At 38.5% G+C, this 21,441-nt stretch overlaps 1 protein-coding gene across 1 annotated transcript in view; it reads right to left on the reverse strand.

Moving 5' to 3' along the window:
- Window positions 1-809: 809 nt before the first annotated feature.
- LOC120562307 (transmembrane protein 65-like) overlaps window positions 810-21,441 on the reverse strand; it is a 45,233-nt gene continuing 24,601 nt past the window's right edge. The window contains exons 6-8 of the mRNA XM_039805972.1: window positions 19,589-19,631; window positions 5,170-5,275; window positions 810-4,354 (exon numbers count right to left, since the gene is read on the reverse strand). Of these exons, the coding sequence (XP_039661906.1) occupies window positions 4,196-4,354; window positions 5,170-5,275; window positions 19,589-19,631 (308 nt within the window). The 3' untranslated portion in view covers window positions 810-4,195. The remainder of the gene's footprint in view (window positions 4,355-5,169; window positions 5,276-19,588; window positions 19,632-21,441) is intronic.

The following is a 21,441-nucleotide window of genomic DNA, read 5'->3' on the forward strand; positions in this document are numbered from 1 at the left end:
TATATAGAGACAAATGTGGTGATAACACATGCACATGAGCATATTACCAAAATGCATGATCAAAAAAAGTCCACCCCAGGCCAGATGTTGGCAGCCAGGTGATTTTGGTTTAATTAAAGCCGATAAAAGAAAACAGAAACAGACCCCTATTCTCTACTCCATTTTTTCTCTATATTATATTCCTCCTAAGTAATCATTTTCATTTCTCACTTCTTACATATGTACAGAACACATCCTGAATGTATACTTTAAAATACAAAAAATGTAAAATTCATTAACATAGTACTAACAGAAATCAATGATGATTGTTTAGCACCGTGAACTATGTCACAAAATAAAGTCATGCATACTGCCACACTAGAGATGAAAGTGCTGCAAAGAGACAAGAACACAGAAATCAGGTTTTAAACCCATGTCATGCAGATTTGATCCCACTGCTTTCAACTTGATTTACCCTCATTGCTTAAGGGAGAGAAATTAGTGTACGTGCATGTCTGTGCAGCGGAGAATAGATGTGTTAAAGTTGTGTACATTTATAATTTGTAAGACTTTTATGTTTTAACTTGAGTTTGATTACCTAAAAACCTGTGCCACTTTTAGGCTATAGCACCAGTCAAAGCCCAGTGGGTAAACTAAAATCCCATGATTAAACCCAAGGCCTTATTTCTTACTTCCTGCAAAGTTGATTTGAGTTTTGATGCAACAGCAGCCTTTCATTGAAAACGAGTACACTAGAGAAATCACCAAAGTCGGGAGGCTTCGTCCTCAGGGGACCATGAATGTCTGTACAAAATGTCATGGCAATCTTCTAATAGTTGTTGAAATATTTAATTCAAAGTGGTGGATCCACTGGCCGACAAGATTTTAACATGCAACTCCAGAATTGATAGTTTTATGGTAGTTTAAAGAAGACGTTCTTTTGGATGATAGAAAATACACAACAGACTGTGTCAAATAAGATGGGCCATATGGTGTCCAAATACTGGACCATGTTCTAAATAAACTACAGGACAGCAATATATACTGTAGACTGAAATGTCTCTGGCTAATGACTCCTGCCTGTCCATATAAAGCTTCCAAATCTTCTGAAACCAAAGCATTATCCATTCAAACACTGAAAGCAAAAAGAATTTCAAAATAAGTAATGAGCCAGTTTACAGCATACAACTATATTAGCAGATATAAATTAAGGTCCTTAAGTTTGCACTCACAACCTACAACATACTGTAATTCACACACCAAACAGGCAACCCATGAAGAACAATTCAATGTGTTTTTAAGTCATCTTTGATTTAACATAATAAAATTACACCGATTCAAGATAATGTATCAACTCTGAGATTTTGTTAACTTTTACTTTCCTCCCAATGACACAAATAGGTTTAGTGATGCAGTGCAAAGTGAATTAAGGAAAATTGCCCCCAAATTACAATATTTTGACACAGATTATATTTTCTTACCATGACTATGCACAAAAGACAGACTTAAAGCACTGAGACAGGTAATTCCAATAAATATTTCAAAGTAATGATCTAACGAACGGATGACAATTCCTACTTTTACTTAAAACTATTATTATGATCACATTTTGCCAGTCAAGCAGTTTTCTCATCACATTCTGCTTCCTGTAGGAGCCACACACTGTCCAAATCTCCACACTGCATTTGCCAGTTCACATCCCAGTAGAGGGCTCTGTTACCTCTGCAAGGCTACACAAAAGAAAACAATCCTATTTTAAACTAGGTTTATCATTATCTGTCTAAAAAGGAAAACACAGGAGATTCCTTGTAGGATTCCTTATATGCCATAAAATATATATTTATATCACAGCAGTCAAAAATCTGATCTTTTGCTTTTGAATGTTAAAACTGGATTCATCACCTCCAGTGATTTGTATCCTTTAGTAATGCATACTTTTAGAACATTCTCAAGTTTTAGGATTCTTACACAATAAACATGTACAATAGGTTGTTTTATTAGCAGTGCATGCAAGATGGAAATCGAGCAATCAGATCAAAAATCCTAACTACATAAATATGTTCAATTCTTTTCTTCATTGTTATCACTGTTTAGGATCACTGTTACCCACATAATAAATAACCAGAACAATCGTATACAGGGTGAAAGTCTTCAGAGTATGTTTCCTAAGTTTAGTTATGGACTGTAACATAGAGCAATCGGCTGCAAAGTCCTTCCTGTTAAAGAATTCTGCTGGAAATATACTAACAAAAGGTGTGCTGACAAATATCTATTCTTAACCTTGTCCTTTGAGATAAAGATAATATACAGTGTGAACATACATAAATACAAGTCTGAATATTATAACAAAAATAAATACATTTTCTGCTATCCATTCAGTGACACGTGGCTGCTTCCTTTCATTTTAACTTCCAAAACAGATTCAACGCCGTAAACAACAGGCTTCATTTCTGCTGCTGAGATGAGCAACCTGTGTCGAGCAACCACGACTCTTAGGAATTAGGATATCAGTGACTGCTAAATTAAGACTTGGATGGACTGTAGTGTCTTATCATCCCAAATACAGTAGATCCTTTCTGCTTTCATGTTTCATGGCTGGCTGATGCTGCAGATTACTTGGCTTGCATATCAAATTAAGTACAATGATTTAGAAAAATAACTATAGTGAGTAAGGGATCAATTATAGCCAGAGAAACTCAACTAGCCATTGATGGGCTGGAACACTAAACAGGAAAAGCTTTAAAAGATGTAGAACCGCAAGTGTGTGGCAGCATCGAGGTAAAAACTGAACTCAACTGAAAGAAACTAGCAACTTCCTCTTCTTTCAAGAATTTCTCAAGCCAGCAGAGGGCAGTAGAGAAGAGACAATATAATATAATTGTAGGTATAGAGTTTAGTTGTGCGTTAGTATTAGAAAGCAGTACGAACTTTCCACAGAATGGGAACAGGGTATCAATCATCTAATTTTCTGTCCAATTGAAAATATCCACTGGGCTTACCATGCATGGGAGAGGTGTATGATAAATCAAATGGTATTGGAACCAAAGGGACGGAGCAAATGGGACAGAGGTCTCAGGTGGTTCAGTGTTGGCATTTCTTATCTTTCTGACGCAGCTCCTCGGTCTCTTCCTCCCTCTGCCTCTCTGTGTTCATCTCCTTCCTGCTTAGAGGAAAGTAACAAACTGCTCTTTGAAAGATTTTGTTGAACTGCACCTACCTATTCCAGTAAACATGGGAGACACTTGGGGCACGTTACTGCTTTGGGTGATCATCACACATCATATAATATAAAGTCACACAAACAAAAAAATAAATAATCTAAAGAAGTAAAGGCGCAGCTAGCAGGTGTAACATTTAACCGCCTGATTCTCACTAAAGCAGCTGACTGGTTGTCGTTGAGTGTGAATGAGGCGGGACTTTTTAAGACTGTGACATCATCAAAAGGCAGACATGCTTGTAAAACTTAAGAATAATGTAGTTGACGTGGAAGGGTGCATGCAAAAGTGACCCTTTCCTAGGCTCATCACTCTCAAAAACTGATTAGGACTTAGCTTAACACTGCTGAATCGAGCCATTGGCATGCCTCTTTGTTCAGTCTTCCCTCTATTAGTTATCACAATTTCTGCCAATATACAAGAAACCTTCAACATCAAAATGCCATGTATGGTAATTTTTTTCTGAATAAGCTCTGTGTTCTTTTTTTCCTTTGCATTGGTAACAGAGTTAGTTGTGATATTTTAGGGAGCCCTCAAACTGTCAACTACCTTTATCTAGCTTCTACTCATGTAGAGTCAGAGGTTTATATATTCAACAGACTCCGAGCAGAGGAAAGAAAGAGGCCACTGCAGTGTGTTTTAGATGGAAAGTTTTAGATAAATGAGTTTCAGCCTGTGTCGGTCAGTCAAGACAAGGTGAGGTTACGGCGCAATAGTTGGAGTAGCAGCGGTCAAATGAATCAACCATTTCTTGTCTCTTCAAGAGATGATCAGGTCCCTGTGCTTAAGTTTAAAGTCTACAATCAAATATCTAAAATCCTCTTCAGAATACCTTTGATAGTTTGACTGGGCCTTGCAAAGTAAAGTACCCGGTGATTAGACTGTAACAGGTTCAATGACATTTCCATACACTCCAGTCCACCAGACAACGGCAATCAGTCCCAGTTTAAAGTATTCTAATGGATTCCAAAAAAGTATTTGTCTCTGGCGGGATGTCATTTTCAGTTTTTGCTGTTCTCTGTTGGAGCAGGTGGTGGTTGTGTTTTCTCCTTCGCCTCCATCTGGCCTTCTTTCTTCTTCTTCTTCTCATCATCGTCCTTGAAGAAAAAAAGAGGAAACATGCCGAGGATACAGCCGATGGCAACACCAATGGCTTTGCCCTGCACAGAGGAATATGGAAGTAAGAAAATATTACTGACCAAATTAATTTAAATAATCCACACAAAAAAAGTTCAGTTCAAAAGTTTTACAGCTCTGTCATTTCCAGTAAATAAAAGTGTTAATGAAGCGGTCCTTTTTTATTTTACTTTTGGTTTGTTTGACTAATTATCCAGACCAGTTGGGTCTAAATTCACCAATATACAAAAAAGCTTTATCATTTAATTGCACAATTGTATTCACAGAGCAACTGGCCTGCAGACTGTAAGATTGAATAGCCAAAAACTGCATGGAAAGATTGACATTGATTTCCCATTACAATTTGATATGTATTCTACTGTATATACACACATAGCTATTCCCCAACATGTCAGGGCAATTGCCATGATCTTTCACAACCAGGAAAGAGCCTTTTAGTGCTAGATTAATCACTCAACCTTATTACAGCTAATTACATTTCACTCTTCAGCAGTCACAGCATATTAACAATCATTCAGGTCTAATTTTCTCGCACAATGAAAGAGTGTGACCCAAAAGGGCACAACCCAGAGGCTTGTGTTTCTGTTGTCACTATACAAAACTCCTGAACTGGTTTGATGTTTACGATGCATTAAACAACGAACGGAATTTAATATCCACTCCGACTGTGGACTGACATGTTGATTGTTTATTAGTCTGATGGCTTTTGTCTTTCACACACGCTAAAAGGTGGGACAAGCATTTAAGTCCCTGTTACTCTAAAAGAGTGACAGAGACGGTTAGAGAGCAGAGTCGGGGACAAGGCTTGTGGGTTTTAGTGAGGTATGATGATACCAACCGCATGGGAGCTGACTCTGGTCTGCCACATGTCAGCCTGTTTTGGGCTTAAGTCAGGAATCTGCATTCCCAGCCGATACGCCAAGGCCTCCACATAACCTGCCAGCCTAAAGAGAGGAAGAGACAGACAGAAGAAGAAACTGAATGAATGTGAGTTACCACTGATTTGGTGATTTGAAGATCAATAGACGTAAAAACCAGGCCGGTTTTGTGGCTCAGACTAGTTAGCAGCACATGTTACTGAAACAACAGTGTTTGTACGGTGGCCGAGGAGTGCAATGCAACATTACAAAGAATGAAACACTTTTACAAAGCTCGAGACAAATTTACATTTTGGAAAACAAATTTACATTTTGGAAAACAAATTTACATTTTGGAAAACAAAATAACATTTTAGAAAACAAATTTACATTTTGGAAAACAAAATAACATTTTAGAAAACAAATTTACATTTTGGAAAACAAAATAACATTTTCGAAACAAATTTACGTTTTAGAAAACAAATTTATTAATTTGGAAAACAAAATAACATTTTCGAAAACAAATTTACGTTTTAGAAAACAAATTTACATTTTGGAAAACAAAATAACATTTTAGAAAACAAATTTACATTTTCGAAAACAAATTTACATTTTCGAAAACAAATTTACATTTTAGAAAACAAATTAACAAGATGCAAAACACTTTTACCAGTCCCGAAACAAATTTACAAATGACAGATTCTTCACGGAAAGGGAATGTACCACACACCGAAGTGATGAGGTGTTGTTGTGTGCGCCAGTCAATTTGTGTTGTTGTGAGTAAGTATATGGCGTGAATGAAGTTTATGGTGACTTTTACGTGTGTGTCGGTGTTTGGAGTTTTTATATGAACGCGGACCTGACGGAAACATTGGAAAAACAGGGAACGATGTCGACAGCCGCGGCCGGATCGGAAGCTACAGCAGGGGGCAGCTGAGTCCGTCTGCAGCTGCAGGACCTGGAGCTTACTGCCCATTCCTGGGACAGCAAAACCGACACCACCGCAGCTGGAGACCCAGGCCGTATTGCTGGGCCCGCTGGAGGGAAGGGAAGCCCGGGAGAATCAGATCCAGGACTAAACGGAGCGGACTGTCACAGCCTGCTGAAGTTTAAATCACAGGTTTCCTAAAGGGAGTCTGGCGGGACTCGGACTGTGGACCACGAAACACGACTTAAAGTCTCGTTAAATAAATAAATACATGCAGAAATAAATGAATCATTAGTGGGGGAGTGAGCCTGGACATTTCAGTCTGTTTAAACTTCACTTTGAAGCAGAACCTCTTAGTTCAGAAGGGTGAAGTTTCCGTTTGTACTCATATCTGTGAACTGATTATAATAAATATTCTTTGTATTAACACATTAATTAGTCTCTTTGTCTTTTTGTTTTAAAAAACAAGAACATCGCATGAGATTTTGACGATTTATAGTGATTTTATTTCCGTTAGACCTTTGCCTACATTGACGCTGATGCATTAAGCGCGGCCCATAGACAGTATATAAGGCAGTGCCTCCCCTGTTCCAAGATGGGGGCGCTCTATTGACGCATTCGATCCATAACTGCCGTAAGTCAAGGCGACATGTATACAAAACCTCATCACTTCCGGTGTGTGGTACATTCCCTTTCCGTGAAGAATCTGTCATTTGTAAATTTGTTTCGGGACTGGTAAAAGTGTTTTGCATCTTGTTAATTTGTTTTCGAAAATGTAAATTTGTTTTCTAAAATGTTATTTTGTTTTCCAAAATGTAAATTTGTTTTCTAAAATGTAAATTTGTTTTCGAAAATGTTATTTTTTTTTTCCAAAATGTAAATTTGTTTTCTAAAATGTTATTTTGTTTTCCAAAATGTAAATTGGTTTTTCTAAAATGTTATTTTGTTTTCCAAAATGTAAATTTGTTTTCCAAAATGTAAATTTGTTTTCTAAAATGTAAATTTGTTTTCTAAAATGTTATTTTGGTTTTCCAAAATGTAAATTTGTTTTCTAAAATGTTATTTTGTTTTCCAAAATGTAAATTTGTTTTCCAAAATGTTATTTTGTTTTCCAAAATGTAAATTTGTTTTCCAAAATGTTATTTTGTTTTCCAAAATGTAAATTTGTTTTCCAAAATGTAAAAGTGTTTCATTCTTTGTAATGTTGCATTGCACTTCCCGGCCACCGTAGTTTAGTTTTAATGGATGTTAAAACGTGGTTCGACTACCTACGAAGATAGAATGAATAACACAACTACTGCAACTGATTAAATAAATCCATCAATCAATGCAGAGCATAGCACAAACTCTGTAATGTACCTTATGTTGGCTTTTGACAGTGTGGTTATTTGGGGGGGGACATGAAGGCTTGTGACGGCAGTCGGATTACTTAGCATCACATGCTATTGCTATGACTGCTTGTTTTTTGTTTTAACACCAAAATGTGGTGTTGTATAACCCATTTCTGAAATACATTGTAAGTTCTTTACAACCAAGTAAAATCCAGAGACTACGGTAAAGGAGGCATAGCACAACGACTGCTAAATAAATCAATTAATAAATCTATTAAATCTTTTTTTTATCATTGAAAACCTTAACGATTAAGGTGCTTTGAGAAGCAGATAGTGAATTATCCATCACTTTGTCAGGTGAACAATTTTGACATTTGACAAGATGGAAAGCCTGTTCAAGCAGAGCAAGAGAGACATGGTAGACATAAGGCCATTAATAGCGGCATGTGAATCAGTTATAGACGGAAGTTAAATCCTTGGCTCTAAGCTTCCCATTTTATTCAAATGTAAAGAAAAAGAAAGGAATATTATTCACATCCTGCAAACATGACCACAATGACTTATGGGAATAAAATGCATCACTAAAACAAATGTGGTACGCACATTCACAGGCACATTAAAATTGTGTTCAGTCTGTAATTTATAACCACTTTTTCATGATTTTTTTGTTCCAGTTTGTTCCACATTAGGGGCCCTATTTTAACGATCTGAAACGCAAGTATGAAACGCCAAACGCAAGTAGCTTTGTGGGCGGATCTCTGGCGCTGTTGCTATAATACCGGCGGGATAAATGACTCTTGCGCCCGACGCAAATCTTAAATGGGTTGGTCTGAAGTAGCTAGGTGTGGTTTGGGCGTAACGTGAAAATAACCAATCAGAGCGTCATCTCACATTCCCTTTAAGAGCAGGCGTATTGTTCCGTGGCGGATTGCTATTATAGACGGCAGATTTGCCTGGCGCACGCCAGCGGGAAGCTGTCCGGATGCGGCAAAGTAACAAATGCCCGTTTGTCTTGTGCGGTGGCGATGTTGCTCGCGGCCACTGTTCGCCATCTTACTCTGGATAGGATTGCTGCAGCCATGGAGCGTGGGCCTCAAACCGCACCACCTGCACCTGTTGTGCCCCTTCCTCCTCCCCCACTCCATCTCCGTCCACCCGCTCCACCAGGAGCGCATCGCGCATTACTCCAGATTCACCAGATTCCGCCGGAGTGTCCAATCCCACCGTAGTTCAACATCACGTCTCCTTAAGTCCTCTAATATTTCCTCATTTATGTCATCAACACATCCATGATTCATGGAAATGTGTAAAACACAACAAGCCACAAAGAATGCTGCGACTTTTTGAGGACTGTAAGTGCCTCCTGATCTATCCAAACACATGAAGCGCATTTTCAGTAATATTTTCTTTGTAATTATGTATGGTTTTCAAAAATGGGAACTGCTGTAGATGAGAGAAGTGTATGCGCGTTGTGCACACACTACATTATGGCCAAGCATGCGCCCCTAAAATAGCATCTGAATAACGCGCTACTCACTTTAGACTAGCGCTACTGACTTTAGACCAGTTTTTTCCTGGTCAGTGGCGGAATTGTTTTCTGAAACTGCAAAATAGGACTACGTAACGTTTGCGCCGGAACACGCCTCCTCTTTTCGCTGAACCGCCCCCGGGAGCGCAAATACACTCCCTAATTTACCGACGTGCGTCTGTGGAGGGAAAAGTCCGCTGTGCGTCGGGTGCAAAATAGGAATGATACATGCGTCGGTGTACAAAGGCAATTGCGCTGAGTGCAAGATAGGGCCCCTATATGTCATGATCCATTAAACCACCCACGGAACAAAACTAGCATGGCAAAGTAAATGACCAAAGTAATCGATAATAACGACAAAACAAAGTAAATCAGAAGATGAATGTTCCGGTCTGCGCCTTGTTGATGCCATCTGTCATAAAACCAGTAGGATGTTAAATATCATCTCTAATAACCAAGAGAGAGAGAGAGAGAGAGAGAGAGAGAGAGACTCCAGTGTGTATAAATGAAAAGCACTCCTCAGTGCCTTACACAGATGACAGAACAAAGATAGATTGCAGCAGATAAAGAATAGTGTTGATCAAATAATAATAAGAGTGTATGTATCATTAAAACTCATCAATCATCCCAAACTGTTTTTGTTAAATTGAAAAGTTGTACGTTTTGTCTGATGTGGAGTCATGAATAACACTGTGTGTAGATAAGTTCTGTGTAACCAGTGTTTGGAATAACGCCGTTTAAAAGAACGGCGTTAGGTAACGACGTTATGTTTTCAGTAACGGGGTAATTTAACTAATTACTTTTCCCGTCGTTACAACGCCGTTAACGTTACTGGACGTTAAATGCGGTGCGTTACTAGGCATTGATTGAATAAACTGTGTAATCCGAACGCACCCCTGGCTCGCAGCTAGTGAGGAGGTGGGTTAATAACGAGATAAGCGATTATGATTGGCTAAGGCAGAGTCATGTTTCATGGTAGCCAATCAGAGCCAGTGTTTTTACACACATGCCAGCACACGCGCCACACACACACACACAACAGCTAAACAGATTCAGCAGAGATGGCGAGTCAGGAGCAATCCAATGAAAAGTTGGCGTTTTCAAGGTGGAGATATAAGCACTACTTCAAATTAATTGTGGTCAAAGGCAAGAACGTGCATGTAATGTGTACATTATGTCCAGGAGTGAAGACTTTGTCGACATCCGTTGTAAGAAATTTAATGAAGCATCTCACACCGACACACGCATCTACAAAGCTAGTGGCCAAAACCAGCGATACCTCCACCACAGATGATAGCTCACTATCCACTAGCAAAGAAGGACTCGGAGCAAAGTCCTCCAAGCAGCAAAAGCTAGATCTTTCTGCCTCACAACAAAAACCTATGACACAGGCTGAAGTCAACCGTATGATAGGCAGGTATGTTGTTAAAGTATATGTGTCATATAAGTTTATATGGTGTAACTGTTTACTTTTCTTACAAAGATAATACTTGAAGTGCAGGATAAACCTCTTGCTGTCTGTCGACGTGCAATAAATATGGAAAGTTATGTACGTTAAACACCTGTCTGTTCTACTCATTTCAACCGACTTGTGAAAACTGCTAAAAAAAATCCAAATTCTTTGACATATAGCAACTTTTTTTTAAAGTAACGCAAATAGTTACTTTCCCTGGTAACGAGTTACTTTTATTATAGAGTAATTCAGTTACTAACTCAGTTACTTTTTTGAACAAGTAGTGAGTAACTATAACTAATTACTTTTTTAAAGTAACGTTCCCAACACTGGGTGTAACTGATTAATACTCAGGGCCACAATTTATTTTCTGTACCCTATGAGTAGATATACAACTATTACACAAATCTATTAAAATACAGAATAAATCAGTTTGTATTCCTTATGAATAGATTTTAGTTTGGGGGAAACTTCTTCCAACACCTGCGTCCATAAAGCTAGACATCGGCCTGATATCTTGAAGAGCTTTTGTGCAAGTTCATCACTGAAATGACCAACAACCAGAGATGGGTCCAAAAGTGAACTACAGAAATATTATAATTTACCTAAAGAGCAGAGCGAGAGGGAGAACATGGTCAATACTTCCCTCTTTGGGGATAAAAGTCACATGTTTTATATCAACATGAACAATAATTTGGACAAGAAAGGAAAAAAACAAGAAGACTAAAAATGTGTCACATATAACAAAGAAAAAAAGTATAATGCAAAGAAGTAAGAAGTATGCTCGTGTAGTATTCAATTATTATTTAATGTATATTGTTTCCTATTATTTAATGTATACTCTGTATGTGTGCTGTGTGTCTGATATTTTGCTGCTGCAACACCGTTATTTCCCATTTTTTGGGATCAATAAAAATCTATCTATCTATCTATCTATCTATCTATCTATCTATCTATCTATCTATCTATCTATCTATCTATCTATCTATCCATCTATCTAACCGTCCAACTGAAGCTGGTGATTAAAAAACAGCTAATGTTAAGTGTCTCATTTTGTGTAGATTGCAACATCTACTATATGAAAAACTCTTGTTTGTCTCTCAGTTCCAATTATTTCAGAGCTGTATAGAGTAGTTGTAGTAGTAATAAACAGAGATGGGAAGTAACGAAGTACAAATACTTCGTTACTGTACTCAAGTAGATTTTCAGATATTTTTACTTTACTTTATTTTTGTGCCAACTTTTTACTTTTACTCCTTACATTTTTAACATGAATATCGGTACTTTCTACTCCTTACATTTTACTAAATTGGCTCGTTACTTTAGTTTCAAATAATTTCAGTGGCATTACCGTTATTATTTTTTGCATCAACAATACTGAATTCAATCTAATTGGATGGAAAAATACGTTAAAACAGAGGTAAATGCATCTTTTTGTTGTTATCAAAAGCTATTTGTTGTTTGTTTCCGTAACTTTATAAGTTTAAGTTTACGTTAATGGTCAGTTACATTTGTTCTCCTGCTAGCAATGACGATGCCTTGGTTTGCTAGCATTTAGTTAAGTAAGCCAAATAACGTTAAGGTTAGCGAGCGTTTATTTGAAAATAATCTAATACTAGCTGATACAATATCTGCAAGTATAGCTTTATAGTAAAAAGGAATTCAGTAACTTGATTTAGTGTAACAGTGCTGTAGTAACGTTAACGTTACTCAAGGCCGTTCTCGTTTTCGAGACCAATTAAGTTAACGATAACGTGACTTGGTCTTGTCTCAAATCTACTTTATTTTGGGCTAATGTTAACGTTAATGTCTCAAAACTCTCAGACGTAAATTAGAGGACTCATGTTTGAATTCTCACAGAATCACAATTGAATTCATATCTTGCTACTCAGTCAGAATCATATTAACCTGGAGTCCCAGTCTCTGTCACAATAATCATATATGTGATATTTTAGGCCTATTGGCAGACATCCATTTAAAATGTAGGAAATACTATAAAAAGAGCCTTTTTTCCATGTCCACTGAAGTTTCTCAGCTTGTACTCTAGTAACATTTGTGTGGTCCAGGTAGCTTTGCATAAAAAAATGGTTGTCATTCGCAAGGCTACTTCTACTTTTATACTTTAAGTAAATTTCCAAGCCTGTACTTTGTTACTTTTACTTGAGTAAAGAAGTTAAATCTGTACTTCTACTTGAGTACGGTAAGTGAGTACTTTTGCCATCTCTGGTAGTAAATTGGCTTTATGGTGTAAATGGTGATCTCTGTGGTCAACGCTGGCTGATATACAGGACCTGATAAATCTGTGGCCCTGTATTCAGTCCTGCCCACACACACACACACTACACTGACACATTTCACCCAGTATCTCTACACTGGAGTACAACCCTACCCCAAGTTTGGTATATGTCAGTCAGTTAGTTAGTTACTCTAGTTAATTTGATAACACACAGTCTTGTTTAAGGATATGCATCATAATAAAAGCATTTTGTAAGATCACCATAGCCGCGATGCCAAATCGGGCCAGGGGTGTAAAGTGAAGGCGACAATGGCCTCTTCCCTACATCCTTCCGCCCTTGCTCGGACCACACCCATCTTCATCTTGATCTTAACTACAAAAGTTTTGTGACTGCATCTTGCATGGTTATGACGCTATCGCGGTGACAAAAATTTGGCCGCAGATAGACCGACATATAAACACCTCTTCTAGCAAAGTACTCAAAATTGCCATCGTGGTAGTTCCCACTACAGTACATTTTACCATGATGACACACACAAACTCACAAGGTGAAAACAATACCAGCATTGCTTTCATGCCAGGTAAATTTGAAAGTTTAAAGTAATTTTTTCACCCGGGGCCTTTGGGGCCTCAGAGGGTCTGGGGCCCGAGGCACCTGCTCAATTAACACAGTAATAGTGTTAAAATAACAACTGAAACTGAAAGTTTTTGGAGAGCTGCTGAGAAAAAAAATATAGAGCAGGTCAAGCAGCTCTAGTGTGAGAAATGAAATTCAGACTAATAATTTGACCCAGGTCTGGTTCAGTCACTGGCACTAATGGATCCTCAGTTCACTGCACACACAAATAAGCTGCAGCTGGAGCTGTCGAGTCAGGGGAGTGATAAGTAATAATAATAATAATAATAATAAATTGAATTTATATAGCGCTTTTCATGGACTCAAAGTAGCAAGTTGCTTATTTGAGAGAAAGATGAGGAGACAAGGAGAGGAAGCCAGTGTGTGTGTGTGTGTGTGTGTGTATGTGTGTGTTAAGCTGCATGTGTGTGTTCCTGACAGCAATAGCCTTTCATCACAGTAGAGCAGAAATAGGTTTTTAAGAGAGACCTTTTTCAGTTTTTCTCATTACAGATGATGAACTATTAAGCTAATTATCCAAACGGCTCCTGAGGACAATACTTACACAACAGACAATTATGATATATAGACATATAATAGAACTATGATTCTATGATATGCAAACTCATCCATCCAAAATACTGACGCTCATAGTCATACACTTTCTTTACATTTTTCAGGTGCATACCTTGATGGAACAATAATACAGACAGTCCTGCCTTTGAGTCAAATCCAGCCTAAATATTGCACATATTTGCAACAGCAGAAGGCAAAAGGAATAAGGAATGCATCAGAAAATAGAAAACCTGTGTGGGCAATAACAAACATGTGTTCTACCGCGTTGGATTTTGATAGTTAAAAGGGCACAGGGATGGGTTATAGAAAATCCTCCTTTGACAGGATTATGCCACGATTTAAACAAGCCCCCGCCCTACTGAGGTATCCTAGAGCATAACACTGAATCCCTTCTGGTCTGTAAAGGCTCTGACACAGCAACCCGATGGCCTGCCTCCCCGAGTTGGTAAAAAAAGTGCCTCGGAACATACCGAAGCGACGCCAACTTGAGCGTACGTTCTGCGCGTGCGTGAGACGTAATACGTCTCCATAACAGCTGGTGGCGCTAATCTGTATTGTCGCCCCAAAAATGAAAACCAGCAGCTGATTGGACGAACGCGTCACGTGGGTCTGGCTTCTCCGGAATTTCAAAGCCAGACCATCATGGCGGCTTGTTCGGAACACAATCTCATATTTTACGAAAATAGTTCACCGAAACGTGTTTCTGAAAACATTTTAAGCGAGAAATAGGCCATGCAGTTGCTGAGTCTCTCTTCGTTTCAGATCGACAAAGGTCAGTTTAAAAGATTTTCGTCAGATTTTGAGAAACTCTAGTCACCTCATCCTGCTCGACATTTCCGGGTTAGCACTCCACCAATCAGACTGGTCATTGAGTCCGACTGCCCGCCTTCCGATTCAACATGTCAAATCGGCCCAAATGAAGGCCGACGGCTCCTCCAACTGACGATGGCACCAAACAGACTCGAGTCACTGAACTCGCCAGACTGTCCGACGGCTGATAATCGGGTTGGTGTGTCAGGGCCTTAAGAGATCTCAGCTTTAAACCTCCTTAGAGAAAGGCAAACAAACTAGACTTTCCCTCAGGGGATCAATTAAGTATCACCCTCTGTTAAACCTGACAAATGTACAAGTAAAAAAACACATACATCATTAATTGCCTTTATCTGCTTTTCATGATAAAAGGTCATGGAATATGCTCTTACTTATCCCAATAGGTGTAAGGCAGAAATACAGACATGACATCCACAGTCAAGGAAGAGGAATCAAATTTGGGACCCCAGTTTTTTATTCCCTGGAATGAGCAAAAATGTTTCCAAGTTTTTTTCCTTTTTTTATTTCTAACTTGGCCGGAATGCAATAATGCTTTACTGGCTGCTTTGTCTGCCCCAGATAGCTACTAATGCATTATGTCCACAAGGAACACGACAACAGAGCTGAGACTAAGCTGTGCAGGAGGAGCATCTATAACAACTGGCTGAACGGTCAGAATGACTCATGAGCTAAATTATGGGCTTCAACGAGGGCGATCTGTCAAAAAACCCCCCCCACACACACACACACACACACACACACACACACACACACACACACACACACACACACACACACACACACACACACGGAGGAAAATCTTACAAATGCACCCAAGCAAGCAAACCCTACACATGAAAAATTTACACTCAAACACATGTGGATATAGTTGCACAGATTGGTCACTACAGGCAGACTACAGTTATATACAAGAGCAGGGAGTCAGAGCAGCAGAGCTCAGTCTTTTAGTTGAGGAAGACAGACGTTGAGTGGAGGATTTACAAACAATCATTGCAAGGTATAATCACTACAGTATTGACAAAAGAGACTCCAGAGGCCCAGGCTGAAGCAGCAGCTACATCTACAGTATTTGTGCTGTTTGACTACATGATCACACTACGCTAATCACACTTAGCAGAGAAGCTGGTGCATTTTGACTTTGATTGGCTGTTGTTAGGAATCAGCTGGCTAATGTACACATGACTCCTGTTTCACATCCTCTCCTACTAGTCCTCCCTGCACTTACCACTGTGTTTCCTGTCTCTATCCATCAACTCTTATTACAGATGCACAAATTACATTTAATTATCTATAACACATTTAAAAGAGTCACTGTTTGAAAGTCAAGACATATATTTATATTATTATACTTGCCTTAATGTCCAAAATGTTTATGTATTGTGAAATACTGCTGCCCTCAGACAGGTTTATAGAATGATGTGTCTGCAAAATGTTGGTTTACATTTAGAGAAATAGAAAATGCCGGTGATGTGTGTGTCCGGAGAAAAGGTTCTGCAGTCACCTACTGAAGTTGTACCGTAACCAGTGTTATTTAAAAAGGTACAACACACAGGGTTTCTGTGTCAGAACTATTTACACTATTTACTGAATGAAATTAAGGTTTTCTGACAGATCAATTTTTTTTGCAAGCAAATGTAAACTAAAGGAAGATGAGGTTCACACTAAGAATGTTAGCAGTATTTTAAACAGTCTCTAGAGCTTTTAATTTGGCTCATTTAGGCAGGCAAGAAAAATTCTAACTGATCGTCGATTTTTTTTATGAGAATATATTCCAAGCCAACTGAAGGAAACAACCTTCAAAATACGCAAATTTATGGGACTCATTCTGTTTGTTTTTTAACATTTGCTGTTAGCAAAGGCACTCAATAGGTTGAGAATAGATTACATGCTAAAGCTACATTAATTAGTCAATTAATGCATATGTCATTAACAGAAAATATTCAAACAAATAAGCAACAATTTGAATACTTTATTATTCGTTTTTACCAAAAAGGGCCAAGCATTAAGTGGTTTCACCTTATCCAAATTGAAGATTGCTGATATTCCTAGTTTATTAAGACAGCAAACTGAATATCTTTGGGTTTTAGTGTTTGTTCAGAAAATAATAGTTGAAGCCCTATTTCATTCATGCTAAGCTGACTCGGCCATGCCACCAACTATCTCTTAACTGGTGGAGTATAAGTCGGTCCAAACAGCTATTCACTTGCAATTGGGTAGTTTGGAGCAGAGCAAACTAAATACCAAAACTGCAGCAACTTTACAGTAAAGAGGCACCTGGGGTATCCTCATCTGTCAGCTTCAGATAAAAAGGTACCCACAGTAAGTCCACTGCGCCTCCTCAGCTCTTAACTGCTACTAAAGTGCCACTAACTCCCAGAGTAATCTAAAGCACAGTGTGTGTGTGTGTGTGTGTGTGTGTGTGTGTGTGCACTTATGCCATTCCCCTTTGAAACAAAGCTGTAATGCAAATGTTGCAGCAAAGGACACCTGCAGGAGCTCCACTGACAAACAGCCTTCACACTCACTGGTGTAAATCCATCACAAGAAAACAAAAACCCTCTCTTGTCTGGTCTAATCGAGTCTCACCTTGACAAACTGGCCACAACAGCTCTACTTTCCAACATGATTGAGTGGCAAACACAGACGCTCACACAGAAGCACAACGGTGTGTGTGTGTGTGTGTCCGTCCACTGAGAGCGTTTACAAAAAGCCAGAATGAGGTATAATCCATCACACTAAAACGGTGCAAAAGGCATCAGTCTTTGAAGTTGTCTTTCTACCCAACTGTCCTACTTATCTGTTTTGCTGACTCTCTCTCTGTATTTAAATGAGAAAGAGTAATTCAATTCAGTTTACTTATGAAAGGGGACAGTGCAAATTAATAAAACGCATGATTTTAAAAGCCAGAATTAGCCAAAAAGATATTTTTCATCTGTAGTCCCCTGCCCTCGATGTTAAAAAAGGCTTTTTAAAATACAAAGAAACAAAAAGGAAGATGACACAAGTAAAACAAAACTTAGCACAAAACATCACAGAAGTAGAAAACAACAGAACAAAGCACAACGCAGAACTAAGCACAAGACAGGACACAACACAGAAGCAGAGAGATATACAACAGAGCAAAGTATAGGGTAAAAAAATTAGAACAGACCCAGCTGTTAAGAACAATAAAAGCAGTAGTAAACTAGGAGGAAACAATAAGTAAAATTCATATATGTTGACTTTGCAAACTAACAGAATGCATGCATTATAAATAATTTAGTGCTGACATGTATAAGTATTGACCATCCAGTGTTTTAGCTGCCTAGTAAAAGACGTTTATGTGTTTTACTGTCTGATGTGCTTTGGGATTGAATTCCACTCTCTTGGCCCTCTGATGGAGCGGAATAACACAGTCTCCTCTTGAGTTGAGTAATGACATGTTATAGGACTAATAATCACTAAAATACAACCAATAGGCTGCTGGTGACACATGTTTGGAGGCCTCTTCTATTACTGTAAGTATTATGGTTGGCGGATTAGGAAGCTGATTTTGGTCCCTGAAGTAGATAACAGTCATGAATCTGCTGACTGAACATGATGAGGCATTGCAATCATTTGAAACGATCCAAGGCACAAACATGTTTTTTTCAGGCTAAAATGTATTTCTTATGGATCATTATACTTTTATTGACCAAACCTGATCACATGCTGCACACAACTATGGCAGGCAGCTGGGATAAGACCCGGCAGTCATTGCTCTGATTCAGTTTTACTTCATCATTTTAGAGCAGTGATCTACAACAGGGGGTCCGCGACCCCTAGAGGGTCCTCGGAGTCATTGCAGGGGGGCCGCCAAATTATTGTTAAATACTTTTTTTGTACGTTTTTTCCCCAATAAAATTTAAATATGTCTGAAAATATCAACATGAATCCAACATATTAGCAAAGATAAATCAGCATATGTAAAACTTTATTTTAATAGCTTAGTATAGTAGGGCACCATAAAAAGGTACATGCAAAGGCTTTAGGCTGCCCTACACGTTGGCCCAGTTTATTATGCAACTCAATTTTATACAATATATGTAGTAGGGGGTCCCTGCTCGTCTCTCTTTCAGGTTAGGGGTCCTTGGCCTAAAAAAACATTAAAGACCCCTGTTTTAGAGGAAGGGAGAACGAAACAGTCTCTATAGACTATTTTGTTTTGGCCAGTGGAACAGAAATCAAAATAAGGAAAGCTGGAGGATGAAAACAGATCAAAATAATACCATTAAAATCTGGCTTGTATTACTCTTTACTGAGGTTTAATAGCTTTAACAGGAAATTGGAGTTTTTAGTACATCAGCAATAAAATATTCAGTCATTTGCCTAATGAGCCTTGGATGCTTACAGACAACAATATCCAATGTATGATTAAGTAAATGACAATCACAGTGTGCACAAAATGTTTTTGTTCAGACAGTCTTGATTTAATCAAACCACACTAATAAGTTTAAATTATTAGGCTTTTCTTATTTATAGTAATGCCCCATGTCTTCTTTCCTTTGGGACACAAAATTCTGCATTTGTCTTTCTCCCTTGCTGCTCGTGCTTATCTTCCTCTGGAGTAAATTCAATGATTACGGTTTAATACTAATATAAGCACTGTAATGACTTAGCCTTTACCAAAGGGAGTGGGATGGTAAACCTTTACTTTCATTCTCTTTGTATATTATAATTTGTGTATACCTGGGTTGTAATACCATATTGCTGTAATAATCTGTGTAATGGGATATACACTGATAGTACCATAGTTTTTCTTAACATTTCATCATTTGAGTGAATGTGTTTAATATCCGCGTATACGTATATGCGTAAAAAACTTAAAGGGTAATAGTTGCGTGTGTGTGTTGATGTGTGTATTGTATGTGTGAAATTCTTACCCTAGTCCTGCCAGGTCAGACACCAGGTTGCCAAGGGCAGCAGCTGTAGAAAAAGCAAAAGAAAGAGACATGATTACAACATGAGTTAGGAAATTAAGGTTTGTATCGAGGACAGCCAAAAAGCACATCACACAAAATGTGTTTGCCTGGTTTTTCATCATATGAAACACGAGAAAATGACTTTTCCATCTACCTCTCAGAGGCCTGACCTGGAGTCATCTGCCAGCAAAGTGTGAAGCCGTCCATATTAACAGGTCACTACATTCATTTCCCCTGAATCATATTTCTGTATATCTGTATCAGTGTCTCTGTGTCTCTGTGTCCCAACCGGCAGCGGCAGATGTCTGCCCACCAACAGCCTGGTTCTGTCTGGGGTTTCTGCCTGTTTAAAGGAAGTTTTTCCTCGCCAGTGTCGCACCAAATGCTTGCTTGAATTGTTTGGGGAATTGTTGAGTCTTTGTTAATTACAATGTGGTCTAGACCTACTCTATCTGTAGTGTCCTGATATAATTTGTTATAATTTGACACTATAAATTAAATTGAATTATCAATATATGTAAGGCATGATGTTAGGACAAAATATGTACAGTATAGTTAGTAGTAGTAGTAGTAGTAGTAGTAGTAGTAGTAGTAGTGTGTAGTGTAATTACTATACATGTGCATCAGAAATACTAGTGGATCAGTAAGTATCCTCATAATTATTTCTAAATATAAATACACAAAGAGCAAATATGAGTCAGTAGTATATATTTGTTTTACAATAACCATATATTGCTTTTCTGTTGGTGGGGGGGGGTTATTGATAGGACAGATGAAGACAGGAAAAGGTGGTAGAGAGAGGGGGGACGACTTGCAGCAAGGGGCCGTGGGTCGGACTCGAACCTGGACCGCTGCGGTAAGGACTGAGCCTTAGTATATGGGACACACTCAAACAGGCACCCCATATATATTGCTTATTTTGGTCATGTTGGTTATTGCACAGCATATAATGGGACACCCACAGTGCATTCTGGGCTCATTAAGGAGACAAATGCAATGCTGAAGCCCACATCGCTGTTGCCTCGCTCACTTAGCGCAGAGTGGAAGGAATCAAGGTTTTTGTAATTCTTCGCCAAAACACACAAAGTAGGTTTGTTCTAAATGAGGAGATTGTTCTGGTATTTTCAACAGAAAAGACGGTTTGCACTGGGCAGGATCCCACTGGGCAGGATCCCACTGGGCAGGATCCCTGACTTTAACGCATTGCAGTGAATTAGAATGCAAATAAAGAGAGTCTCCCTAAAGAGAAAAGATCTTAAATATGGAGGATAATACTTCAGAAAAATGAAATCTCATTTACACAGAGGAACTTTATGTCCTTTGTGTGAAACACACACACACACAAGTGCACACACACACACACACACACACACACAAAATACTTTAATTGAATAGCAATATTTTAATTTTTATGACATTTCATTCTTTGTGGTTACATTTGTGATTGCTAGACGATCTGTTCTGGGTCTCCTGGCGGTGAAAAAAAGGGTTGTTGGGTAAAGAAGATTACAGTTTTTTTTTATTGCTAAATGTAGTGGGCACAATTGGAGCTACATGTGTTGCTTTTCACCAACTGCAAGAGCCAGGCAGACGCAGGCGGACCCAGTGCATGCTGGGAAACGTCCGCCTCTCAGCTGATCGAACAGCTGATTGGTTCAGAATCGACTCAACATGATGACGTTTTATATAAACTTTTTATTGATTTTCAATCGGAGGGATTTTAACTATGATTTGTCTGATTTAAAAGCTTATTCTGTACAGAACACATGTTGTGAGGCTGATAGTTGTGTTTAGAAGTCAGAGAGACTAAATCC

This window comes from Perca fluviatilis, chromosome 7 (assembly GCF_010015445.1).
Source record: "Perca fluviatilis chromosome 7, GENO_Pfluv_1.0, whole genome shotgun sequence".
NCBI lineage: Eukaryota > Metazoa > Chordata > Actinopteri > Perciformes > Percidae > Perca > Perca fluviatilis.